The sequence below is a fragment of the Gastrolobium bilobum genome, unplaced genomic scaffold, assembly GCF_033153095.1.
Source record: "Gastrolobium bilobum isolate Gb01-03AN ecotype WA unplaced genomic scaffold, APGP_CSIRO_Gbil_v1 utg913, whole genome shotgun sequence".
In the NCBI taxonomy this organism is placed as follows: domain Eukaryota; kingdom Viridiplantae; phylum Streptophyta; class Magnoliopsida; order Fabales; family Fabaceae; genus Gastrolobium; species Gastrolobium bilobum.
This window is the reverse complement of record NW_026900059.1, coordinates 460,461-486,960: the sequence shown is the minus strand read 5'-3', so window position 1 is coordinate 486,960 and position 26,500 is coordinate 460,461. Positions and strand designations below refer to the sequence as shown.

The 26,500-nt window shown below is 32.4% G+C and overlaps 3 protein-coding genes across 3 annotated transcripts; all 3 read left to right on the top strand.

Moving 5' to 3' along the window:
- The first annotated feature begins 4,552 nt into the window (after positions 1–4,552).
- Positions 4,553–11,024, top strand: LOC133295115 (ribonuclease 2). The gene is made up of 9 exons (XM_061493912.1): positions 4,553–4,785; positions 5,492–5,520; positions 5,858–5,931; positions 6,296–6,397; positions 6,508–6,511; positions 6,808–6,899; positions 7,667–7,828; positions 8,635–8,734; positions 10,644–11,024. Exons 1-9 carry the CDS (start codon positions 4,565–4,567, stop codon positions 10,694–10,696), a joined length of 837 nt encoding a protein of 278 aa, XP_061349896.1. The 5' UTR covers positions 4,553–4,564; the 3' UTR covers positions 10,697–11,024.
- A 669-nt stretch (positions 11,025–11,693) lies between these two features.
- On the top strand, positions 11,694–17,824 carry LOC133295142 (cytochrome b561 and DOMON domain-containing protein At3g07570-like). The gene is made up of 6 exons (XM_061493939.1): positions 11,694–11,822; positions 11,924–12,329; positions 14,351–14,520; positions 14,969–15,374; positions 17,006–17,289; positions 17,591–17,824. The coding sequence occupies exons 2-6, from the start codon at positions 11,993–11,995 to the stop codon at positions 17,822–17,824; spliced, it is 1,431 nt and encodes a 476-aa protein (XP_061349923.1). The 5' UTR covers positions 11,694–11,822; positions 11,924–11,992.
- Positions 17,825–21,030: 3,206 nt separating this feature from the next.
- LOC133295095 (cytochrome b561 and DOMON domain-containing protein At3g07570-like) lies at positions 21,031–25,189 on the top strand. The gene is made up of 4 exons (XM_061493892.1): positions 21,031–21,036; positions 21,607–22,009; positions 22,816–23,096; positions 24,893–25,189. The coding sequence occupies exons 1-4, from the start codon at positions 21,031–21,033 to the stop codon at positions 25,187–25,189; spliced, it is 987 nt and encodes a 328-aa protein (XP_061349876.1).
- The last annotated feature ends 1,311 nt before the right edge of the window (positions 25,190–26,500 follow it).

Genomic DNA, 26,500 nt, shown 5'->3' with positions numbered 1-26,500 from the left:
TAATTTTGACTTGAGCGTCAAAATATGTTACAAGTATATCCCCACCTAATTTCACTGGAGATCTATGGAAGAGTTGCATAAAATCATCCTCAAAAAAGCTTCTTTAACAAAATCATGATCTAACCCAAAAATATTCAAGTTTGATCAAATAGCATGAGTAAATGGGCATGAGCTTACAAAACTCTTCTCATCTCCTAGTTTGTAAATTTCACTCAAACTTAAAGTACTAATTTGTTTTACCTTGCAAGAGTTTTGTTTTATGTGAATATCTGGCGAGTTGAGTATACTCCGCAGAATCTTCTCATATAATAATTGATGGTGGTGCTTCATTGACATAATAGATAAGTGTAGTTGTAGAGACATTATATATGAAACTAAGGTGAAGAATAATGCATTGATGCAATCGTGGGAATGATAGAGTTTAGAATTTTTTTAAGGAAATGAAATCATAACTAAGAGTGTAAATGGGCCAGACTAGGGGTGTAAATGGGCCAGGCTGGCCCAGCCCAGTCTACGGCCCGGCCTACATTGAGCCCAGCCCAGGTCCGACCTTTCAGAAAAGTAGAGTAGGCTTAGGCTTATAAAAAAGTTTTTTTAATAAATAGGCCATAAGCCAATTTTGTCAAGCCCGGCCTACAGCCTTGTAGGCTGGCCTATTTAATTTATTAAAATAAAATAATATTTATTTTATGTGGCAAAGACACAAAGTACCAAATATCAATATCTCTTACTTTTTGTGCTATTTTATTTTATGAAAGGAAAACTTGTCTAATGTCTCCAAATTTTACATGTTGTTGCAGCTTAATACCATGGAGCAATGGGTACCTTGCTGGATTATGATGTTACCGATGAAGATCTTTCAATAATACTCTTTTTTCCCTTGTCTTGATGGTGGTTTAAAGATTTTTAGATGAATGATATTCTCTTGTAGACTTTATTTCAGCATCCAGTAATTGTATTTTTCTTATTTTTTCCATTTCTTTGACTCTATTCCTCTATGATATACATTCTAGAGCTGAGGTATTATGTTTACTCTTTCTTGTTTGTCATTTTTTTCTTATAAGAAGTACTAGTGCATGCATGAATGGAACTTTCTTTGCTCTATACAATTATTTTTTTTGCTTAGTATATATAGTGGGAGGCCTACAAGGCCTGTAGGCCATGTCAAGCTTTCTTATTTTTGAAAATGGGCCGGACTTGGCCTACAAATAAAGCCTTTAATAGGCCAGTAGGTCAGATAGGCTGAATTTTTTTTTACGTAGGCTTGAGCCAGGATGGCCAAAGCCCAGCCTAGCCCAGCTCATTTACACCCCTAGGCCGGACGGTTTCTCAGGAGCCTACAGATTAGCTTGCCTTTGACCTGACTTAACTTGTCTGTTTTAAAAATAGAATAGACTTGAATTCATCAAAATACTTATTTAGAAATCAGGTCATAAATCGATTTTAGCAAGCTTGGTTTTTAAGCCTTTAGACCTGACTCATATTTTTTAATAAATAATATTTTTTAAATATAATAATATCTTATTATTTTTTAATAAATTAATATATTATTATTTTTCAATAAAACAATATCTCGTTATTTTTTAATAAAATAGTATCTTATGATTTTTTAATTTTTTTAATTTTCGCAATCTTCTCACTTCTCACTTCGCAAACACGTATTTTTTTAATCCTAAATTCCTTCGCCGTCACCAATTTTCCCCTTCCCTCGTTCGCCAAATTTTGTTACTCTTCTATCATTTTCTCAACTCCTCATCTCTTCTAACTCATCTATAGCTTACCATCGACTCTCAAGACTTTTTTATGCAGGACGAGTCAACACCACATGCTATCAATTTGCTCATACGAAGGTGCTTTAATCAATCATGACATGCGAGTTGTAATTATATTCCTTTTGGTGGTATGGATGAAGCAAAAAAGTCAACAAAAACCTAAATCTTTTAATAAAGTTTGATGATGTTGTTGAACAATTTATTGTATTTAACTTTTTGATTTTTGTCATCATCACGATTATTATTTCTGGTGGAATTTCTTAATTCATGAGTGAGTGAATACCCTCATGAATTACAGCAATGGATTCTAAATAAACATATATTAACATATACATTGAATATTATATGATATTTTTTTTTATTAAGTGTAAAAAAATGAATTCATAATAAAGTACAACCTGCGATTCATGGCAAGGATAAAGCATAATAAACAAACGAATTCATAATACCCTCCCACCAGTAACCGAACATGTGGTTCGCGTGTGTGCAAGATGATCAGAATACATGAAACATCTGAACAACACTGTTTGTAGTAGCTTCTATAGCAGGTGTAGAGTGTGGACTCGATCATTTTAATTCAAAACAAATAATGCAAAGACAAAGAGGAGTGCTTTTGCAAAAAAATGAATTAGTTTGAATGTTTCATTAATCATTAACATCATCCTAATGAATCAATCAGATAAGGTCACATTTGTTTGGTGATGGCATTTTGAAGATAACTAAACCTAAATATGAGAATATCTATTTTTAAAAACAGAAAATCACAATTCACAAGAACGCTCTCCTCAACAATTTGTTATAACATTATAATTACAATTTCATTTTATCATTGGAATCGATTAAATAATTAATTATTTAATTAACTTATTATGAGCTGCTATATGTATTAATTTACATTTAATACATATAGCAACTTATAATAAGTTATATAACTAATTAAATATTTAAATTTTATAATATAAATATAAAACAAAAATAAATTTTCATACCTTGTTAATTTTTTAGATCAAATTTCATAACAGAAAATATTTTATTTATAAATTAATTTTTCATATTTTATTAAAAAAATAATGTAAAATAAAATTTGCATCTAAAAAAAATATCAAAGCATTGACCGAGTTGGACGCATGTCGAAAAATATTGATTGAATGCATATTAGAACATGTCAGTCTGATGCAGATTTTTTCTAAAATATATATATATTCCCCCTCTCTTATTATGAGATAGAGCTCTCCTAAAGCTTTGGTAATTGGTAATAAGATACTTCCCCGTGAAAGATACATGGCTAAGGCTTGTTTGGTTGATGAGAAATTTTATAAATGATAGAAAAATAGTTAGAAAGTGAGATAGGTAGAAAAATGTAAAAAAAAATTGTTTGGTTAGAAAAAATTTTACCGGAGAAATTAGGTAACTTGTATGAAATCTATGTTTGGTTGTAAGTAAAATATAGATGGAAAAATAAATTCATATTACGAAAATAACCTTGTTTGTAAAAATTTTTGACGGTGGGAAATCTAACTTGTCTCGAACGCAACTTGCTTATAGAACCTTTAGGTCGGGAAGAATAATGCCAGACCAAACAAAAATGCAAGAAAAGCCACACCTGCTAGGATCAGAAACGATGACATGAAACAGTGGACACCAATGCATGAGTTATCTTCTTCAGTAGCTTCCTTGTCATAAATATATCCAACAACTCTCACAGAAAGTATATAAGATCCAAGTGGACTCGATGCAGCAATAGTGTTGAAAATGGTACCCATATGCTTTACACCAAATATCTCAGAAGTGATCGTAGAGGGTACCATGGTCATCAATGGCTTGTCAAATTTTTACAGATAGCTAGATAATTTCTAATACCACGCTAGAAGTGAGTAAATTTGGCCTGCTTTTTTGGCTCAGATAGCCTTGCAAATGGCTTAACTAGGAAAGTGAGATAGATAGCAATGTAAGAAACTAGTTGAATCAAACACGGTGAACCAACAAATCCACTTTCAATTTACCCATCTTTCTCCACAAAATACAGGAACCAAACACCCCACTCCAGGACACTTCACTAGTATTTTGTTGTATCATTATTAGAAAAAATGTCAATCATTTGAAAGGAGGGCCCTTTTAAACGAGCGTAATGTATTTTTTTAAATTTTAAATTATAAATTTTTTCTTTCATTCTTTTTTTTTCATAATTTATTTCTTTATCTCTTTTAAAAGGATATAAATATATCTTTTAAAAAAACACATACTTTTTCCATTATTATCAAGAGAAAAATTACTCTTATGCAATATAAAAATAATTTTATCTCTTATAGATTCGTCAAAAAATTGTGACATCCTTTTTTTTCTTATAAATGGTGAATCACACCATAAATATATCTATAACATAAGAAATTTTCTTTCATACAACATAAAATTAGATGAAATCTGCCTTAATCTATCGATGCACTTTTCTACTCTTAGCCAAACATTTTAGTTTAGTTGTACTGGTACGACAGATCCGAAATGCAAAAAGAGAATATCCGAATATAACAATGAGAAATGCCAGAACATATATTTTTTTCTTTGATATTTTTTTTTATTATTAAATAAAAATTAAATAAAAATCCTAATAATTACTGGACCTAACATGGTGTGTGGGAACTCGAGATTGGTGCAATTAATTAAAAAAAATGAAAATGAAAATGAAAATGAAAATGTGTAACTACCCAATCTAATATTGTCATTGTCCTTCCCTTCCATCCTGTTTCATTTAAAAGCAAAGCATTCTTCCATTTGCAGGGACAAAATCGTGAACAATGATGCCTCCTCAAACGCTTGTTCCGTGGCTATGGCTATTGCTTCTGGGTATGGTTGTGTTTGCGTGCACAACAACTCCAGCACGCGCCATGGTGGAGTCGGAGCGTGAAGGAGGAAGCCGTCACAGAGATTTTGATTATTTTGCTTTGTCGTTGCAATGGCCTGGCACTTACTGTCAACGCTCCCGCCATTGCTGTCCCTCTAATGCTTGCTGCAGAGGGTATCATTCATAACTATCACTTTCCCCCCTTTCTTTTTTTCAATTTTAATTTTAATATTGATTGTTCAACTTTACCAATTATCCTATTTTTTTTTAATCAAAATTGGAGTCTGATTTTGTTGTTGATAAATTATATTAAATGTATCACAGAATAAGTCAGATTCTGTTTCGTAACCAACCAGGCCCTCTCTTATCATTAGAGAAATATAAAACCATTAATATATGTTCTTTTTTACATGATTCAAGAGCTCGTGATCAAATGGTTATGATTCTGTTACCATGTTACCATTCTGTTTTTCTGTTATGATTACAGTTTCTGTTACCATTCTACACTTTCTGTTATGATTCTGTTTCTCTGTTACCATTCTGTTTTTCTGTTATGACTACTGTTGTCTGCGGTTAGCCTTTTCTTACCATCTATGTATCAGTGTACTCATACTTTGTATGTTATGGTATTACGAGAGTTCATAAATCTAGAACCTTTACCAAAGTGGAGATTATTTCATCAAAATTGGAGACAGATTTTTGTTGTTGATAATTATATTATATGACGAAGGATTGAAACTTGGAAGAAAGATAATAAACATGTTTCAATTTTGACTATATTCTAATCTTTACCATTATGGCATCTTATATAAAGCATCTGTTAAAGAGACTAACTGACATGTTTGCATTTTAATTTTTTTTTTCTTCTTCTCCTTTTCAGCTCCAACTCTCCAACAATATTCACCATACGTGAGTATGAGGTTTCAAATTACTGTTGGAAATTTAGACCGCGGTGGAATAGTTCTTTCATGTTTGTCTTGAGTTTCAGAAGTTGCAATGGCTTTGTTTCTGAGCCAATTTCTTCTTCTTCTGGGTTGTTGATCATCTAGCTGGATGTTGAAAACTGTAAAAAGGGCTGCCAAGTGCACCAGGCTTGCACTTTTTGTTTTTAGATTGCATTATTTGTAAAAAATAAAAATTTGTTTTGTGAGTTGAATAGTTTATTGACCTTTTTGTATATATCCCTTCTGAGTATGGAGATTCCTGCAACAAATATCTTAACAGATTGTATCTACTTGTATGATAGATGGGCTCTGGCCTGACTATAATGATGGAACCTGGCCAGCCTGTTGCTCTAAATCTAGATTCGATCCAAAAGAGGTAGAATTACAAAACCTTAATTTGAAAAACATTTGATCACATATATTGGTTTCCATGCTTTGACTGATTGAAATTTTGAATAGAATGAAATCAATTTACCTTTCGGAGTTATACCAGAAAGTTCTAGTAATTCCTTTTAGTTTTACTGGATAATTAATATTAAAATATTAACTATTGATTGAAGACAGCCTAGAAACTTTTTTCGCTGTTGAAACTGCAATATTTTAAACTTTTTCACTGGTGGAATGTTTGTGTTAGTATTACTTTTATATACCATTAGAACTTGTTGGAGTCTTCTATTAACTAGTTGCATTAGCACTCCATTTCCACTTTTCTAAGTTTTGTTGTTCCATCTTCTGCGTAGATATCGACTTTGACTGATGCTTTAGAGCAATATTGGCCATCATTGAGCTGTAGCTCACCATCAACATGCAGCGGTGGAAAAGGTTCATTTTGGGGTCATGAGGTGCTCATTGAAAATTCTGGACTTTCTCATTTAGCCTTAAATTGTTATGGAATCTAATTTTTTTTTTTAATCTGTTTTCCTGGGGCTTCCTCGATGGTACACATTGGCAGTGGGGTAATAATCTCTTATAACTTTTGCTTGCTTACATTATATAACAAGTTTGTTCCATGTTTTGCTTGAGAGTAATAGTTGAGCTGTTTTCCTAAAATCTGGTATATTTGCATAGAGTTGGTTATATTCAATTGATGCAAAACAATGTGTTCAAAGTTTCAAATATATTATTGTTGGTCACTTAATTTTCTTTTCAATCACATTGTTTATTTTTTTTCCTGCTATTTTGTTTGAAGCAAAATCATATGGTTTTCTTGTACTAGTATTCTAATTTTCTAATATTTCAATTTCACTTGCAGAGAAGCATGGAACATGCTCATATCCTGTGATTAAAAATGAATATGATTATTTCCTGACAACGCTGAATGTCTATTTCAAATACAATGTTACAGTAAGTTCGTAAAGCATAAATTTTTTTGTATCTAGAAATTTCTTTATTTTTTTTGTAGGCAACGAGCTCATGCGAAATAATAAGTTAATAACTGATTGTATTTCTACTTTTTTGGTCCTTAGCGTATTCTCATTTTTCCTTAAAATATCAAACTTGCTTTACTGAATACAAGTACTTAGAAAATTAAAGGTTATTTCTATGCAGCTGTTATTTTAAAATGTTATCTTGCCCCCTCCAACCACTCTAAAAAACTAATAAAATTTGTCTACTGATTATTGAGTTAGTCAACCAGTGACTCCCTCTCCAATTGATAAGATTTGTTTGTTGATTACTGAATCAGTTAATCAGTATCCTCCCTCCAGTTGATAAAATTTGTCAGTTGATTAATGAATTAGTCAATCAGTGGTCCCTTTAGCCTTGATGTATATGTGAATATGCTTGATAGTGGAATTTTATAAGTATTCAGGGTTGGCCGGATGCTATAGTATGGTCCAAATATATGCATGAAGGTTTGAATTAATAACAAAATTTGCTGGCTACTTGGCACACCATCTTATCTATTGAGGACTTAAAAATCTCAGTGTTATGTGGATTCCTTGCTGCCCTGTTGTAGATCATTAAAAAATGCTGAACTGGTTTGGATCTTATTCTGTCTTTGGAATGGCAACCAATTGTGTTTGCAAAACATTTGATTGCAAAGACCAAATGCCTACTTGCATATACATTGGAGCATGCTCTGACTATTTTGCTTTTTAACATTTCTCCAGAGAGTTCTAAATGATGCTGGATATGTTCCGTCTAATACAGAAAAGTATCCCCTTGGAGGCATTATTTCTGCCATTGAGAATGCTTTCCATACATCTCCTTTAATAGTTTGCTCCAAAGGTTCTATAGAGGAACTTCGCCTATGCTTCTATAAGGACTTCAAGGTTGGAAATCAGCTCTACTCTGCAATATATTTGACATAATAAACTAAAAGATGTCTAAATATTTGTCTTTATTCACTATTAAGAAATTAAGAGTATTTAGATACCATTTGACATGATAAGAGCTAACTAGTTCAGTCTGCACTAGCTGGTATTTTCAAATATTGATATCACTACTGAACTTCCTGATCAGATTTAAAGTAATATTGCATAAGAACTGTAAAGAATCTTGCGATACACCATCCCAAAAGCTAGCTCAAAGGGTGGGAGTGCCCAAGACCTTATAAACTTCACATTAGTTGCACATACAACCAATGTGGGACTATATATCTCAACACGCCCCCTCACACAAGAGCCCATTGGGCTTGAAGAGTGGAAGATGCAACAGGCCCAGCCTACCGTGCTAAGAAAGTCCACAAGAGAAAGTGGGGGGCGGCGAGGCTCTGATACCATGTAAAGAACCTTGCGATACACCACCCCAAAAGCTAGCTCAAAGGGTGGGAGTGCCTAAGACCTTATAAACTTCACATTAGTTGCACATACAACCAATGTGAGACTATATATCTCAACAAGAACTATATGTAATAGTTCTAGACCCAGTGCCATTTGACTTGAATTTTGTAAATTTGGTGGCAATTTGGTTTATTTTTAGAAAATGAAGGAAAACCCTGACTGGTTAAACAAACTTTCATGGGCATCATGAGAGTTCCCATTACCTTGTTTATTAATTCTGTGATTGTAAGGTGTCCTATTCAAACATAATAATTTGGACAGCATAATTATTTAACAATATTTTTTTTTGTGTGCAGCCACGAGATTGTGCTGTTGGATCCAACATTGAAATTGACATGGTTACTTCAAAAGGATCATGTCCCAAATATGTTAGCTTGCCAGAAACTGTATCCTTAGGTAAGTTCATTACTGTTTCATCTTTATATTAGTATAACTATATTGCTTTGCTCAACTTAACTATGAAAATAGTTTGCTAAAATTGACATATAAGTCGACTGATGGATTAAGGATGAAGGAAGGAACTGGCCTATAATCCATTCCAGTTAACATGTACTGAAGGATATGTTTGGAAACTGGTCAAAATTCTCTTGAACTTTGAATAATTCTGAAACTGGTTGACCTGAGGCCACTTAGAGGCATGGGGCTGATCAGGTTATTTCAATACTGATTGAATTATTGAGACTTGGTCAATACCAGGTGTGCGTAGATTGATTTATTTATATGACTGTTTTGCAGTTTGGTTTATTTATATGACTGTTTTGCAGTTTGATTTATTTAATTACAAGATACTTCAACATGCTGATTGTGACTTGATTAATTTATACATATGGCTCCTTTGTCATTTTGGAATATCCGAAGAAACTTGATATCACTTTCTCACAAGCATTCTAGATATCTGTATTACTGAGAAAGAATACGGTTTTATTTTTTATTTTTTTCTGAGAAAAGATGAAATTTCATTAAAGAAAAAAAAGAAGTACAACTAGGGATATGATAAGAAATCCTTCCTAATAAGATTCGAGACCTGGGCATAAGTATGAACCAAGGTTTCCCAATCTTTGCAAATCCAAGATAGCATCACTCTTGAAGCAGTCCTGGGCATAAAACCACAGAGAAGCCAAAAACTGTCTTGGGGGCCAAGAAATTCTGTGTTCTTCTCCAACCACAGAAGGATCCTTACACTCTCACCCTGGCCACCTTGCTGAAAATAACCAAATAGAATGGGATTTTTTTGGGTACAATGGCATTACAGAGTTTTGAGGCTATGACCTTAGCAAACTATCCAAATACCTCACCACTAGACCACTCTTATTGAGTGGGAATCTTGGCTACTGTACCGAGGAAGCAGTCTTGAGGTTGTTTGTATGGACTTTTGAAAAAAGTCCTTTTTATCACTTCCTTATTTTAAAAGTACTTTTTATAAAAGTTACAGCTATTTAGATTTTTAAAAAAATATTTGTTTTTTGAAAAAAATATTTGACTTTTGACTTCTGCTTTTCTTAAAAGTTAAAATCTTTAGCTTCTGAAAAAAGTAGGTTTTTGGCTTTTTTTATGACTTCTGTTTTTTTTAAAAGCAGACATCCAAACAGACTTTTTTCGAGAAGTGCTTTTTTTTCTTAAAAAAAGCAGCTTTTAAAGAAAAAAAAGCCCATCCAAACGGGCTCTATGTTTGATACATGGGTATGAGATAACCACAGGCATCACATACTCCTCATTGTGTCTTAAACGCATTATGTTTGTTGGCATGTGATACCCCTCATAACATGTGGAAGGGTATATCTAGAAATTCTAAGTTGGATATTTTAAATATGCTAAGTGCACCTAAACAGGGGCATAATACATTCCCAGAAGCGTAAGGGGACTAGTAATTAATTGTCAAACAGGAGATTCCTAAATATCAATGCATCCATGCATCTTGTAGATGCCTGGGATTCTAAGATGGTGTTTAACTTAGTTGCGGCATGAATTCACCTTAAATTCAGATTCTGGAAATAGATCAAATTTATAGCATGGGGGATCAGAAAAGGGCTCTAAAAGTAGGATGTGCTTTTGACTCGGCTTCTCTCCAAGTAGTCCATAATCAGTAATCTGCTGCTATTCTATGGCTGTCTACTTTATCACTACCTGTTTCTAAATTTTTACTTAGTGGATGAAATTTCTCTTTGCTTTGGACATAGTTTTTAGTGTGATAATTTTTTTTTTTTATCTGGTGAATTTAGTCCAACATACAAAACAATAATAATTACATTGGATTAGAATAATCCATTGCATTTTATCAATTTTATAATCATCTTTTCACCTGTAGGGAATGATGAGCTTCAGAGTTGGGTGTCCGATGAAGATGATGCAGCTCTTTAAGGTTAAGGTTACGCTAGAGTGCTTCTATATGTAAATTTCTGTACCTTGCGAAGGAACAAAGCCACATGCATAAATTTGTTCTGATGTTGTACCATTTACCAATTTAGAGACAATAGAATAAAGTGAAGAGCTGGACATTTGGGTTGAGATCTAGCACAGCTAAACTTAGCCGGAAAAATGAAGAGATGGCTGAATGTATTATTTAGGATCATAGGATCTATCTCCAGCCTGCTGCCATGTATTTGGAGGCCGGGTTTTATCCGTTTCTTTATTATTGTAAGAATGTACAATTATAACTGTACAATTAAATATGTTGTTGTATAATAAGGAGTTGCAATTATATATATATATATATATATATATATATATATATATATATATATATATATTTTCTGGAAAGGTCATATTTACTACTATTTTAATTGTACTACTCTTCCTATTTATTTGGTTACTGTTGGATCATTTTAAAATTTATGGTAGTTAATTTTTTTTTTCCTTTTCAACCATTGATTTCAAGTTAATCCAACAATAACTAAACAAGTAATAAGAATAATAATATTAAAATGATAGTAAATATAACCACCATTTTCTTTAATATCATCATGTAAGTTCGAGCACAATGAAGTTCGTTTTCTCTTTAATTAGGTAGATGCCCTGCGAGAACAACATTAAATCATTTGCAAAAATATGGCATTTAAATGTCATTCAATTTACCCATTTTTTTTTACCGTTATGTACTTCAATCTTTGTGTTAATATATATGGTCATAATTAAGAATTCCCCCGCACCATGTTGGTTACAATATGACGACAATCATTACATCATTTGTTTTTCTTTTTCCTTTCTTCAGCTTCAATAAGAATAGTAAGACTTCTAAATATCTCGAAATAAATCTAACTCGTGCTTATGGTATTTTCAAACAGACACACACACACACCAATAATCATAGAGACAGATGAAGGCATCTCTAGAATTCCTCTTAGTTACTTTTCTTGGTTCATTCTTCCTTGCAAGGCCACGAGCTGACTCGTGCACCAGCAATCTGAACATCAAAGATCCTATCCCTTTTGATACAACCAACCTTCACTGCCTTTCTGTATGGGATGCTCAAGGTTTCATCCTCAGAGTAGGTGCAACATTTTTTTAAATAACTTCATCACAAATATATCCTTCTTATTCCAATATCACCATATATACTAATTGTTACTGTGTGCATAAATTTTGCAGTATGTTCATACATCTGCAAACATTTGGAGCTTCATTCTCTCAACCCCAGACACAAATTCTTACATAGCTATGGGGTTCTCAGCCAATGGTAGCATGGTGGGTTCAAGTGCCATAGTGGGGTGGGTGGCATCCAGAGGAATCAGTGGAGGGATAAAGCAGTATTATCTAGGTGGGAATACACAAAATCAGGTGGTGCCTGATAAAGGCAACCTACAGGTTATAGCCAATTCAACCTTCATAACTTTAGAATCCTCTCGTCTGTACATGGTGTTTCAGTTAGAAGCTACTGAACCTTTGTCCTGGTTGATATTTGCCACTGGTTCCACTGGATTATTCCCTGCAGCACCAAGTTACACACTAACAAAACACCTAGACAAGGTTTCCACAAGAATAGACTATTCAAAAGGTTAGTATAAATTTAGTATTTAAGTTGTGGCTTCATGAATTCAACTCCTAGTCATGTGAATGATCTCAATCATTCATTTTTTAAATCAATGGTCCGTAATTAAAGTGACAACTTTTACTTTCTCATTAGAAGTGCGATTTCTATCTACGATCTTGAACACGAGAGAATTCACTCTCATTTATATTTTTTAAAGGATAATCAATTGAATAATTAATTGTCCATTAAGCTAAAAAAATCAATTATTTTCATTACAATTACAACTATGTAAATTATAACTAAGCTGTGGTTTTGTGTTTTGTAAACCAAAAATCAGAAAGAGTATAGTTGAGCAGCGAAGTTGACTAGTAGATATATAATCAATGTGTGTTTTTCTTTGTGCTACTTTCCTTTTTCTTTGATGCAATGTAAACATCAGTAAGATTAGTGGCTAATGGTCAAGTACACATCATTATAAGTCATTATGTCTGTGGTTGAATGTTGATGGCTTACTATTCAGAATTCATTCACCTAGACAAATTTTAGGTTAGGCATGTATAGAGTGGGTGAAGTGTTTTATCAAAAAACAACAACGAAGCAGAGAAGAATAAAAAGTGGAAGAACCTAATGTTCACAAAGGATCCTTGTAGATTTTGCATTCAAAAACACACAGACATAACTTGGACTGCACTTACTTAACGGTTAATATACACTTATACAGAACAAGATAAAACTGAACAGACACTGAGAGAGAGAAAATAACAGTCAACAACCGTAACAATACTCGTTAGTCTTGTCTTTACTTAAATAGATTCCTCGCATACTTTTTTGTAATATTCTCTGACTTAAAAAGTTATTGGACAACAACCGGATCGAGTTCATTTGAAGCAATATGATTCTGGAATCAAATTTTAGTGAGATCTATTATTCCTTTTTTCCTCCTCAGACCAAGTTATAAATCTTCTTTATTACACAAAGAAAAGAAAATAAAATAAAAATGCTTATATATGATACTTTGTATTAATTTAGCTACACTAAGAAGTTTTAGGTGATGGTAATGATAAAATCCTTTCATGTGGTTTAATTAAAAAAGTTGTATCATTGTTCTATTTTGCCTATCAGAAAATCATGCTAGTTATTGCTAGCACCTTTGGCTGCTTTTAATGCAGGGTGAAAGAAATAATATTTATTTATTGGGATTTATAACTATAATGTTACAGGAAAGTGGATACATCATAGAAATATTAAGTATGGGGCCAATAGTTTTTTTTTTTTTAAGAAAAAAACATCACAAAGTTCGATGAATCCGCTATTCATTCTTGCAATATGATAGTTCTAAATCCCTTATTTATTTCTGTTTATCTTTGTTAAGAGCATGATACATATACATAGTATGTATACAAATTTAATTAAGATCGTTTTCGAACTAAAACACTTAAATAAAGAAACTTTAAACTTTTGGGTACACTGAAGGCATACTGACCCAAGAGAAAGAAATAATAATAAAAAGAAGTTGAACAATTAGTGATTAAGAGTTCAAGACTTTGACTACTTTTGCGGAGGATCTAATTACCATGTCATCATTGTATCAGAATAATAGAATTTTATTTCTTAATAATATTGAAGTTCCCAATTTAAACTTTCAATGGGAGAATGTACTCTGCACTGATTTTGTTTTTTAAATCGTCCATGGACGAAACTCGAAAGTAAAGCATAATTAACAAAGGATATCCCATATTTTAGGCATGATAAAGTTTGATCAATCATATTTATATCATGAATAATATGTTGACTAATGGTTTAAGTTAGCATTATACCTAATCTACTTAGTCAAATATGGTCATAATTATTGATACGCTGCCAACAATACCATTGTGTGTTACAATCATTCCCTCTTTCTTTTAATATTCAAATAGCTATACGTTTCCTAATTTAACAAACCTCACGACTACGTTTACAAACACATTGAGCATAAGCAAGAGTGAGAGAAATGAAGACATATGTAGCATTCCTCATCTTCACAATTTGTTTCCATGCTTCTTCAGCCCAACTTGGAAGTTCACAAGTGGATGGAGGAAATTCTTCACAAGGAGATGGAAATAGTTCACAACTAGACACCTGTGACTCCAAGCTAAACCTCAGTGTTCCTCTTTTCTTCGACACAACCAAGCTCAATTGTCTTCCTGTTTGGAATTCTCAAGGATACATCCTTAGAGTAAGTGCATTACTCTTGAACTTAATCATTTTATTGTTTTATTAAAAAAATTGAATACCAATCCTTGCAATATCAATCATATCATAATGATTGTGACAAAAATATCTGCGAGAGAAATATAATATAAAAATTATTGACGGATCTTTACTTGTCAACTTGAATTTTTAGATGAGATGATCATTTATTATGGTATCAGAAACTCAATGACCATAAGGTCACGAGTTCAATTCTCACCGCTTTCATTTTTTAGTGAAATTAAGTTGACATAAGATAGAATTTAAAAAAATAACGGATTTGTGCAATATCCACACTTCAGATCCGAATGAATCTTGCATAAGGAGATGTGTTAGACAGATATAATATATAAAAACCGATCTTATTTTAAGACTGACTTGAAGATAATTGTCATATACACAAATTAAGGTAAATATATGCATGAACTATGCAGTATTCTCAGAGTTCTCCAAACATATGGAGCTTCATTCTCTCAGCCCCAAATCCAAATTCTTACATAGCAATGGGGTTCTCTCCCAATGGAGGAATGGTGGGTTCAAGTGCCATAGTGGGGTGGATATCATCCAATGGAGCTGGTGGAGGAATGAAACAGTATTATCTAGCAGGGACCACACCAAACCAGGTGGTGCCAGATAGAGGAAACTTAAAAGTTCTCACAAACTCAACCTTAATCACATCACAGTCCTCACGTTTGTACATGGTCTTCCAGTTACAAACCAACCACCCTCTGTCCCAGCTGATTTACGCTATTGGACCCAACGGTATCTTTCCTTCAGCACCAAGTTTTGCACTAGCGCAGCACCAAGACAAAATTTCCATTACATTGAATTATGCAACAGGTTAGTCAAAAGAAACCATGCATGTGTTTTTTTTAATAATAATAATAATAATATATTTTTAACCAAATGTTTAAGCTTTTAGGAGAGTTGATTGTTAGAATATGGTATCAGAGTCATGGTTTCAAATTTGTTATCCCCATTCATCAAATAAAAAATTGAATTTAAGTATAACTTAACAATTTATTTATTTTTTTAAAAAAAGAATCTATGTATTATCCATGCTTCAAAGATAAGGGTGTGTTAGGTACAAGAGAAATTTATTTGTGTCCGGGAATCATGATTTCTAGTAATATAATGAGAAATCCATTTTATCGGGAATGGTATAAAAAGTCGTTTGGTAGACATAAATATTATTGAGAATATTTAATAATTTTACTGAGTATATGTTTAGTTGATAGTAAAATATTACTGGTAATATATGATGAATTTATGAAAGTAACCTTAACTTTTCTCTTGCTGTGAAGACAGAAACCAAACCTAGGTTTTGATGTGAGCTGGAGTATTTTTGTCTCACATTTTCTTTTGCTGCTTTACCTTTCAGTTGGATTCACAAATACCATATAATTTGTGGTAATCTGAAATCCTCGTTTTCTTTGTAAATCAGATTACTAGTAAACGAAGGTTACTGGGCAATTGATTTTGTTAACTTAAACCAAACATGGCAATTCATGTTTACCAATGTAGCTTTACCAGTAATTTTTAAAAATACCCCGTACCAAACACATCCTAAGAGAATTTTGAAGGAACATATTAAGAAATATAATAATATCATATTCATTTGCCTTTATCTAATGACTTAAGTTTTTGAGAAAGCTAGTTGCATGATAATTTTTCGATTATTTATGAGCAAATTAATTTATTAACTAGCTTGGGGAAAATGAGAAGAATCCGCCCCCCCCCCCCCCCCCCCCCCCCCCCACCACATTATTTAGTGGTCAATGATGCTTGTAGTAATATTTGTGCATTTGCAATGAAGAAATGGTTCGTTGGGAATAGTTCAAAAGTCAAGTGAGGATTATTCTAGTGTTGACATTTTAGTTGAGTTTATTTTGGCAAATGATCATGGGATCAGCATGTCCCATTCTCACTCTCAAAACTAGACTTGGATGGTGGTTTGGGGTTGTTGAGAGAGGACATTTTTTTTGTCATTTTGCCAAGAATAATTAAGTTGAAATGTAAGATCTGAATCGACCCTCTACCAAACCAAACCCATTTGTGTGGGTTTTTTTTTCTTTTTCCTTTTGGTAGGGTATTTATGTCAACTTACGTGTATTATAAATCACAAAAAAGAATAATACAATGTTATAATTATGTGATTATAGTCATTTTCTAAGTTGACTGATAATTTAACAATTGCTATATAAAGTATATTTATATGAGAAAGGATCCGTTTACAATTTTTTTTTACAAATTACACTAAATATGACCGATCATACACTCTTGATTGAAGTATAACCGGTTATACTTAGTGTAGTTTGTAAGAGTTTATAAATAAAAAGTTTGTAAATATAATATTTCTCTCTTTATATTTATTATTTTTTCTTCTAAAAATCTTGGAATGTCTTGCACTGTTATATTTAACACTATCTTTATATTATAAAAATCTTGTTTATAATTTTTATTTGAAACAGGTTCAAGTGGATCAGAAAACCCAACTATGAACCTGAAAAGGATCCATGGGGTGGTGAATATCTTGGGATGGGGCATCCTAATCATAATGGGAGCAATAGTTGCTCGTCACTTCAAGGAATGGGATCCATTTTGGTTTTATTTCCATGCTTCAGTACAATCATTGGGCTTTGTTCTAGGAGTAATTGGTGTAATTAGTGGGCTTGTCCTTAATAATGAACTCCATGTTGACGTTACACTTCACAAGGCTCTTGGAATCATCATTCTCGTTCTAGCTTGTCTCCAGGTATTTTTGCATCTTTTGGGCTTTTTGACCCTTCTGATACAAAAACATAAATATCTATCATTGGTTTAATTTTTTTTAACAAATTATTTTTTTATTTAATACAAAAAAAATGTATATGTTTCACTCACGTTAAATTGATGAATAATTTATTAAAAGAATTAAACAGTAATATGTCTTGAATTTTACATTAGAAGTGTAAAAAAAGCCCCTATTTGTACTATATATGTTCAAAACTCCTTGACATATATATATCGTATCTGTTAATAGAATACTCATAAATTTGGTATATATGCTTTTGTAGATAATGGCTTTTCTGGGTCGTCCGAACAAGGAATCAAAAGTGAGAAAGTATTGGAATTTATACCATCATAACATAGGGAGAGTCTTGATTATACTCGCCATAGCTAACATTTTCTACGGAATCTATTTAGGTAAGGAAGGAAGTGCATGGTTGGTTGGTTATGGAATTGTGCTTGCTCTACTACTCTCTATTGCAGTCTTTTTTAAGATTAGACCGTGGAGTACTAGAGACTAAACTCTTTCCTTTATATAATATATAAAATTGCTTCACCATTGGTTTTTATTTGTCATCTTATTGTACATTGAGGATTAGAAATGAATTATTCTTATGTTAAAATACATTTTAATTGTATTCAATTAATATTGGGTTAAAATGAAACCTCTTCCTCTTAAAATTGTGCTGCGTGTGTTTGTCACCTTTACACTAATTCACAATCATCTAGCTCCAAGAAAATGCGTTGTCTATTTTATAATATGATGGATGACAAAAGCAAAAGAGAAAAAAACATATTATTCCGAGCCATATTGAACGTAAATTACAAAGACCGTACAACCGATACAAAGTACTAAACATAAAAAGATCGAAAGGCAATTGTTATCAAATTTATTAGGAATATAATTTAAACTGATCAAGAAAACAAATGGATCAAATTTCTTCATCTCTCAAGCCGAACATTTCACTTTATTTCCAACTGTCAGAGTGCTCAAAAGAGTTTTTTTTCTCCACTTCCGAGAATAGATAATATAATTTGCAAAAATTTATGAAATAAAATTTGTAAACAGATTCTTCCCTATTCATATAACGAGCGCAATTAAAATTATCTTACATAATCTTATGTCACTTGTGAATATCCGTTTTCGTAAAACAATAACATAAATGATTAAAATATAAGTAAATTATAATGTTACTTGATTCTTTCTTCAATCCAATGATAAATTAAACAAACATATATATTACTAAATAAAGACCGGAAAACTTCGAAATGAAGACAGGTACATATGCAGAGCATATGCATTTGAAAAGGAATCCCAAGCTACTTGTTTAAAAATTTAGTCGAATTTGGACCATTTCAAGGCAGAAGATTCCAGGCTGATCACTTCACAGCAAATTTGGGATTTTCTTTGTTTTAGCGGAAAAAAATATTTGAGAAAAATGCAAAGTTATCTCATTTCAATTAAGTTTCCTATAATATATATAAGTTGAAATTTACAGTGATATTTATAAATAACTTACTAATAAAAGATTACCAGTAAAAATTAATCTCAAAAACCTTTTTGTTGATTGAGAGTTATCATGTTTGGCCTATCATTGTTAATTAATGTGTTTTGGAAAATGCCTGTTTCACTATCACACATTTTTCTTATACTTATTTTAATCATAATGTCTGCACAATAATTAGTTTCTATGCAAGATTCTCATAGCTGTGGATCTTCTATACAAAACTATGAATGAATTGAACTATGTAAAAAAAAAAAAGTAATATGCAAAAAGTGAAAACTTTAATTATATATAAAATAACAGAAAAATATTTCTGCAATTACTGCAGATAAGTTATCTGCATTTACTTCCAAAACGACGTTGTTTTGGGATTAAAAAATTATAATTATAAAGACTATAATAATCCTGAAATAAATTAAAATTACAAAAATACCATGATTTCCGTCCCAAAACAATATCGTATTGGGTTTAACTGCAGAAAAAGTGAACCCATAAAATAAATAAAGGATTTAATGTTTCTCATCTTGTAGGAGATAAAATTATTTCCTACACACATAAATTACGTGGAGCCCATGTAATAGTATGTGAAGAGAAGAGAGAGAAAAAGAAAATATGAATCCCGTACACTTTTATGCGTATATAAGAGATAATTTTATCTTTTATAACATGAGAGATATTAAAACCGTAAGAGCCCGTTTGGTAGCAAGATTATATTTGATCTCCCGGGAAAGCTAGGTATGAAAAATAAGAAACCCACGTTTGGTTGACAAAAAGTAAAAAGTTGCACCGGAAAAATTGTTTCTCGGATTTGTTTATTGTGTGCAACTTTGTGTACGGTCATCACTTATGAAACTCCATGGATCAGTTGGAAAACTTGCTTGCCCGGGGAAGTAAAACATAAACAATGATTTGATGGACGAAATTAACCCCGTGATTTGTGATTTGTACGATCGGTGAAGTGGGTAGCTCCATTGTGTTCGCAAATATCTAGCACCAAAACACACCGCAAGCTACTCCCTCCGTCTGTGCTGTCGAATGTCAGGAAGATGATCTACTGTACCTTCAAAGCTTCCAGGTGACCTTTCTTGCTAGAGGAAGATGCAGTGGCACTAATGATGCTCCAACTAGTGGAAGACCTTTGAGGCAATTCATCAAACACTTGGCGAGAGGAATACGGAAGTTGAGTTTTAGAATACAAATTGATGAGGTGATGCGAGACCAAAGGAATGGCTTCAAGACCCGATTTGATGCTGTGGGCATGCAGCTGAATTCCTTTGGGGAGTGACCGTGAGTGGGTTACACTGAGAAGGAGGTTGCACATGTTACTGTACTTTTTCGAGAATGGTTGTTGCAGATAACGAGTATCAACCTCAACCATTACACGACTAGGGGTTATTTTGGTAAAATAATCTTACATTCCCACTAATATTTAACGATCAACCAAACACACACTAAATAATTTTAATCATAAATTTCCGAAAAAATTTCGTCATACCAAACACCTTTTAGTACCGTTCCAGTAAAAATATATTTCTTATTACATTCCGGTAATAATTATTTCCAGGATAAATAAAAATTTCTCTTCTACCAAACGCCCCCTAAAATCAGTGTCACAAGTTCAAAAGTCCTTGATATTGGAGTATGGAGAAAAATTGACATAACCCTCAAATAGGTTGCTACAAGACATTAGTTCCCGACAAGTACACCTTTTTTTTTTTGGAGTTATCCAACCTTAATTATCTCTTTCAGACGAGTTGGCTCCCTCCGGTATCCCCACGAGCTTCGACTCTTTGAGCTGGCTATGAGACTAATCCGGAGTGCGGGAGAACAGTGATGGCTAAAGGTTCAGCCCCCTCCCCAAAAATGCATTCAGCGGGAATCGAACACATATCCAACTCCACTAACTCAGCGCCAAGTTACCAATTGAGCTGCACCCATTGGGTCAAGTACACCTTCTTTGCCTCGAACGTTAATATATTTTTGATTAATTTTGTAGCAACGAAATATCAACGTCGTTCGGCTGGTCATATCCTATATTTGAACGCAAACATAACCGTATTTGTATGTCCTGTTCTAGACGGCAATGCCAAGGAACTCGTCACATCCAAGGATAATAAAACATTTCTTATATTTCATTATATATCTGAACATAATTAATGGTACATCCTAACTAGCTTCATGTTTACCCACTATCTTTGATTCTTATTGCCTTTCCCATAAAAATGAAGGTGATCACATACTTTTGCCTAATGTTTCTCATTATCCTGTCTAGTTCATCAACCCATGTGACTTCTCAAGATTCATGTGCCTCTAAATTGGTGCAAACTAATTTCCCTATCCCTTTTGATACAAGTTCACTTCTTTGCAGTCCTGTTTGGAGCGCTCACAATTTCATCCTTAGAGTATGTATGTGTGTGTATCTTGTGTCTTGTCCAATGGCTTTATAAGGTGCATTTTCAAATAGTGTATATTTCAATAAAAGAGAAAATTTTGATCCACAAGTATTCCCGATTTGTGAGGGTAGAAACGAGGGTCGCAATCTTACTTATGCTTTTCTTGATAGATTGTTTATTCTGTGACCTTTCGGTTATAAGGAATAACGTTATCATTGCTTAAGATTTTTTTCAATATCGTAACAATTTTTTTTTTAAAAAATGATTGAATTTGACTCTTCAAAACTTTTATTTTGTGAATTACACTTTACATTTGACTATTTGAGAATATAAACTGCATTGAAGTGTGTGAAAGAAGAATATAAATAGCTAATTGTTTGTGATTATTATGTGAACAATGAACAGTATGCTAAGGCTTCATCAGATGTGTGGAGCTTTGTATTCTCATTCCCCTCAAACATAAAAGCATATGTGGCCATAGGGTTCTCAAATGATGGCAGCATGGTGGGATCTACAGCAATTGTGGGGTGGATGCCATCTTCAGGTGCAGGAGGCTTGAAAGTGTACTATCTGGGTGGAACATCACCAAACCAAGTGATTCCTGACAAAGGAGACCTCAATGTTATGAATTTCTCAATACTCCCAGCTACTACTTCACTGGCATATATAACTTTCCAATTGAAAACCACCCAACCTACCACAAATCTATTATATGCCATTGGACCCAATGGTGTATTTCCTGATTATCCAGACTATACCCTGGCCCAACATAGTGATAAGACATCCACCAAAATAGACTATTCAACAGGTTAGTGAAAGTTGTGATTCATCATGATAAGTGTTTCACTATATGTACAAATTTCTTCATGTTTAATTTGTTTTTGGTTAAACTAATCTACAGGTTTTAAATAGTGCTTCATAATTTAAAAGCTATAAATGGATCTCTGTGATTTTTAATTTTTTTTTTCATTTGAGTCTTTGTAAGAATCTAACAGTCTTGTTAACGGATATCTTTAGGAATTTTTCTTGCATATGCACTGCCTAGATTAGGTATTACTCTTTGGAATTTGTGTAATTGGAAAGTCGGAATTGTTTATTACAAAAACAAAGGCCGGCCATAACATATTTACTATTTTTTTTTGTAACAATGTATATTTACTATTATTATCTCTTTACGTTTATTTAGGACAAAACTTGCTTCAAGTTCATTGTATCCTTGCCATCAAGTTGTTAAATAGAAAATATGTTATGTGGATATATTTTTCAACACTAAAGAATATTCTGCTAAATTATAAAGTAATATTCATGTGCCATTGTTTGATATGATAACCTGACGATAATAAAAAGAAAGGACTTATTAATCTCTTATTACAAAAATTACTTATCCCATACTATAAAGACAAAATATATGGAGTCCGCCGTTTATAAAAAGAAGATTTACAGGAACCCACCAATTTATTTGTGTAAGAGAGAGAACATTTTATCTGACAACATGAAAAAATGTTTTTTCCTGAAAAAAACTTTATCTATGTTTTATCTATTTATTTGTCCTGTCTCTTCTTCCTATGTCCCATGATTCAATCTGAATCTTGTAAGTTTGGGTTGTTGCAACAGGTGCAACTAGTGAAATTTCTAACCTAAAACTTAGAAGAAGCCATGGCATTCTGACCATTGCGGGATGGAGCATTCTCATGATGATAGGATCAATAATTGCCCGCTACTTCAAACATTGGGATCCCATTTGGTTTTATTTGCATGCTTCCATTCAAACATTTGGCATTTTAGCAGGCGTAATTGGAATTTTATGTGGATTTTCCTTATCCAAGAAGCTCAATGCTGATGTGACTAATCACAAAAATATAGCAATCCTCATTCTCGTCCTTGGATTCCTCCAGGTTAATTTGTCTCTTAATTTAATTAATTTACATTTGAGAGAGTTCATCCTTATATATAGAGAGATAAAGAGACAAGATCATTTTACACCGATATAAGTAATACTCTAATTGTAGTTGTTGGTCCTGTTTATGTCTAACAACTCTAATTTATTAGATAAATGACTCATTAGATACAAGCAAATCAATGACTAAGATTGTGCATAAGTTTTTTTATTTTTACACTGGTGTTCGTTGATATATATATATATATATATATATATATATATATATATATATATATATATAGAGGTTTAGTGAGTGTACAGTGACTGGATACAAAATTTGGTCCTATGCACTAAGTTCTCCCGCTAGAACACAGTTATAGTAAATATTATAACTATGTTCTCCCGGGAGAACACCATTATAATATTTAGTGCACTCTCGCGGGAGAACTTAGTGCATTGGACGTCCAGTGAATGAATTTTCATTTTTTTACTATATATAGGGAATGATCCTTTTACAAATTTTTGCAAATTACATTATGTACTCCCAGAAGTACATATTGTAACTTAGTGTACTCCCGGGAGTACATAGTGTAGTTTACAAACTACACTTAAGTATGACCGGTCATACTTCAATCAAGAGTGTATGACGACCGGTCAAATTTCAATCAAGAGTGTATGACCATCATACTTAGTGTAATTTGTAAAAAAAGTTTGTAAACGAATTCTTCCCCGTATATATATATATATATATATATATATATATATGAGTTCGCTTTTTCTACAGTTTATCTACATTGAGCCGAAAACGACGTCGTTTTGAGGCGGAAATCAAAGTATTTTTATAATCATAATTTATTTCAGAATTATAATAGTCTTTTTCATTATATTTTTTTAATTTTTCAACCCAAAACGAAGTCGTCTTGGGAGCGAATGTAGATAATTTATCTACATTCACTACAGAAACATTAAAGCCTACATATATATATATATATATATATATATATATATATATATATATATATATATATATATATATATATAGGGGTAGGATATTCTTACACCGGTATAAGAGTTAGAAGTCTTACACTCAATCATGACCATCGATCCACTTGTATCCAATGACTCACATTACAAAAAAATTAGAGCCTTTAGATAAAAGTGAGATCAACGGAAAAAATTGAGAGTGTAACTTACACTGGTGTAAAATGATCCTGACCCATATATATATATATATGGGGCAAGATCATCTTACACCGGTGAAAGAATAATAAGTCTTATACCAAATCTTAACCATTGATTTTCTACATGTAACGATTAAGATTTATTAAATCTCACTCATTAATTAATTTTTAATTCCAAATAAATCTCAACCGTTAGATGCACGGAAATCAACGGTTAAGATTTGGTGTAAGATTTATTATTCTTACACCGGTGTAAGTTGATCCTATCCCTATATATATATATATACACACATGAGAAAAATAAATCTTATGTTGTAGGAGATTTTTAATCTCATATCATAGATACATCAAGTGTAGGATCCACTTATTTAAAAAAAAAACAAAAAACAAAAAAATGAGTGACACATATTTTTATGGTGTATAGGAAGAGTTTGTTTTCTCATGCAACATGTGAAAAACAAACATATATATATATATATATATATATATATATATATATATATTTTGTGATTTGGTTATATATTTAGGTTATCTATGTTATAATAGGCTAGTAAGTAGTCAACTTTTGTCTGAATAATAATCAGTTTCATTTTTCACTCATATGACGATTGCTTATGATTTGATTTCATAGGTATTGGCTATTGTATTTCGACCAGGACCGTCATCAAAGATACGCAAGTATTGGAATTGGTACCATCATAACGTGGGTAGAATTTTGATTATCTTCGGAGTAGTTAACACCTTTTATGGAATCCATTTAGGAGGGGAAGGATCCAAGTGGTTTCTTGCTTATGGAGTTACCATTGCCATCTTGGTTATTATAGCTGTCATTTTGGAGATACGAATGTGGATTATTGCAAGAAAAGAGACTGAACAATCCAGAAAAACACCATCAATTCCTCAATCCATGGAGTTAGGGGCTTATTAACACATTTAGATTGAATACATAATCATTTTGTAATTTCTAATGTAATTCGCTATATTCAGCAGTATTATATATTATATGTTACATCCACTGGAGACCTGCGGGCAAATGCCCACAAGTGCATACATAAAATTTTTTATTTTAGTTTTTTTGTTGTTGTTGCTGGTCCTTATTTGTATCTTGGTTTAATATATATATTAGAAGTAAATATCTTTTTAAATCCCTAACAAAAAATATGGTCTCCATTTTAGTTCCTTACAAAAAAAATTAGTCTCGAAGTCCCTAAAAAATTTAAAGTGGATCAATTTAGTTAAAATCGTGGTCCCTCAAAAATTCAAAAAAGATCTACATTAGTCCCTCAAAAAAATCAAAATTGATCCACTTTGAATTTCATAGGGACCAGGTGACTAATTTTTTTTTTATAATGGACTAAAGTGGGGACCGAATTTTTTGTTAGGGACCAAAAAAGATATTGATTCTTATATTAATTAGCAACGTACGGAGATGATTAAAACAACGTAGCAACGCAAATTGATTGGAGAGAAAACTTATTCTCCCTCCCCTGTCATGTACACATTCCCATGCTCTTTTCATCCTTTTTTTCCTTTTTCATTTTATAAAAAGAGAGGATTGATTGCAGGTCTGACATTCTCAAATAAGTTAATATCTAAAGACGAGGCTTTCAATGTGATTTTACTTGTCTTCTGTACAGGTAATGTTGACTTTTTTATTCACCACTATAAAATAGAATGACGATGTATGAGAATGTACTTGAGTATATTCTCATATTTGTTTTGGAAGATTGATAAGATTTAGGGGGGAAATAATTGATTAAATGATTGCCTGCAACTTGTTATGGAATCAACTAGATTATGAACGGGTTCCAGCGTTGATTTAAACTTTATTTACAAAAAAATTTTTTGGAGACACGAACCCCCGCCACTAAATGTGCGGATATAAAAAAAATTTCGTTAGTCTTGTCACTGGTTACCTCGTATATGTTTTACCAAGAAGCCATGAGAATTTTTGTCGACTATTCTTGATACATTTTCTTGTAAACACTTCTTCAACTCAGAAAATCAACCATACCACAAAATAATTCTATTTGAGTATATATTACATCCTAAGCTGTCTCATTTTATAACCAAGTAGTTTATTCTAATTTCCGTATAAAATAATCTTGCATAGAGCTTAATTAGTAAAAGTTTCTTACATGATATAGACATATAGTGATGCTTTGACCATCTTTCACGATAATGATACCATCATCTTGTGGTTTGTAAGTTCTCAGTTGAAAAAAGAAGACAATGATGA

Coding starts and splice junctions, on each gene's coding strand:
- LOC133295142 (XM_061493939.1), top strand. CDS start 11,993: ATGGGGTTCTCAGCCAATGGTAGCATGGTGGGTTCAAGTGCCATAGTG. Junction 14,521..14,968: donor CTCAAGGATACATCCTTAGA/GTAAGTGCATTA, acceptor TGAACTATGCAG/TATTCTCAGAGTTCTCCAAA. Junction 15,375..17,005: donor TACATTGAATTATGCAACAG/GTTAGTCAAAAG, acceptor TATTTGAAACAG/GTTCAAGTGGATCAGAAAAC.
- LOC133295095 (XM_061493892.1), top strand. Junction 22,010..22,815: donor CAAAATAGACTATTCAACAG/GTTAGTGAAAGT, acceptor TTGTTGCAACAG/GTGCAACTAGTGAAATTTCT. Junction 23,097..24,892: donor TCGTCCTTGGATTCCTCCAG/GTTAATTTGTCT, acceptor TTGATTTCATAG/GTATTGGCTATTGTATTTCG.
- LOC133295115 (XM_061493912.1), top strand. CDS start 4,565: ATGATGCCTCCTCAAACGCTTGTTCCGTGGCTATGGCTATTGCTTCTG. Junction 5,521..5,857: donor TCCAACAATATTCACCATAC/GTGAGTATGAGG, acceptor CTTGTATGATAG/ATGGGCTCTGGCCTGACTAT. Junction 6,900..7,666: donor ATTTCAAATACAATGTTACA/GTAAGTTCGTAA, acceptor ACATTTCTCCAG/AGAGTTCTAAATGATGCTGG.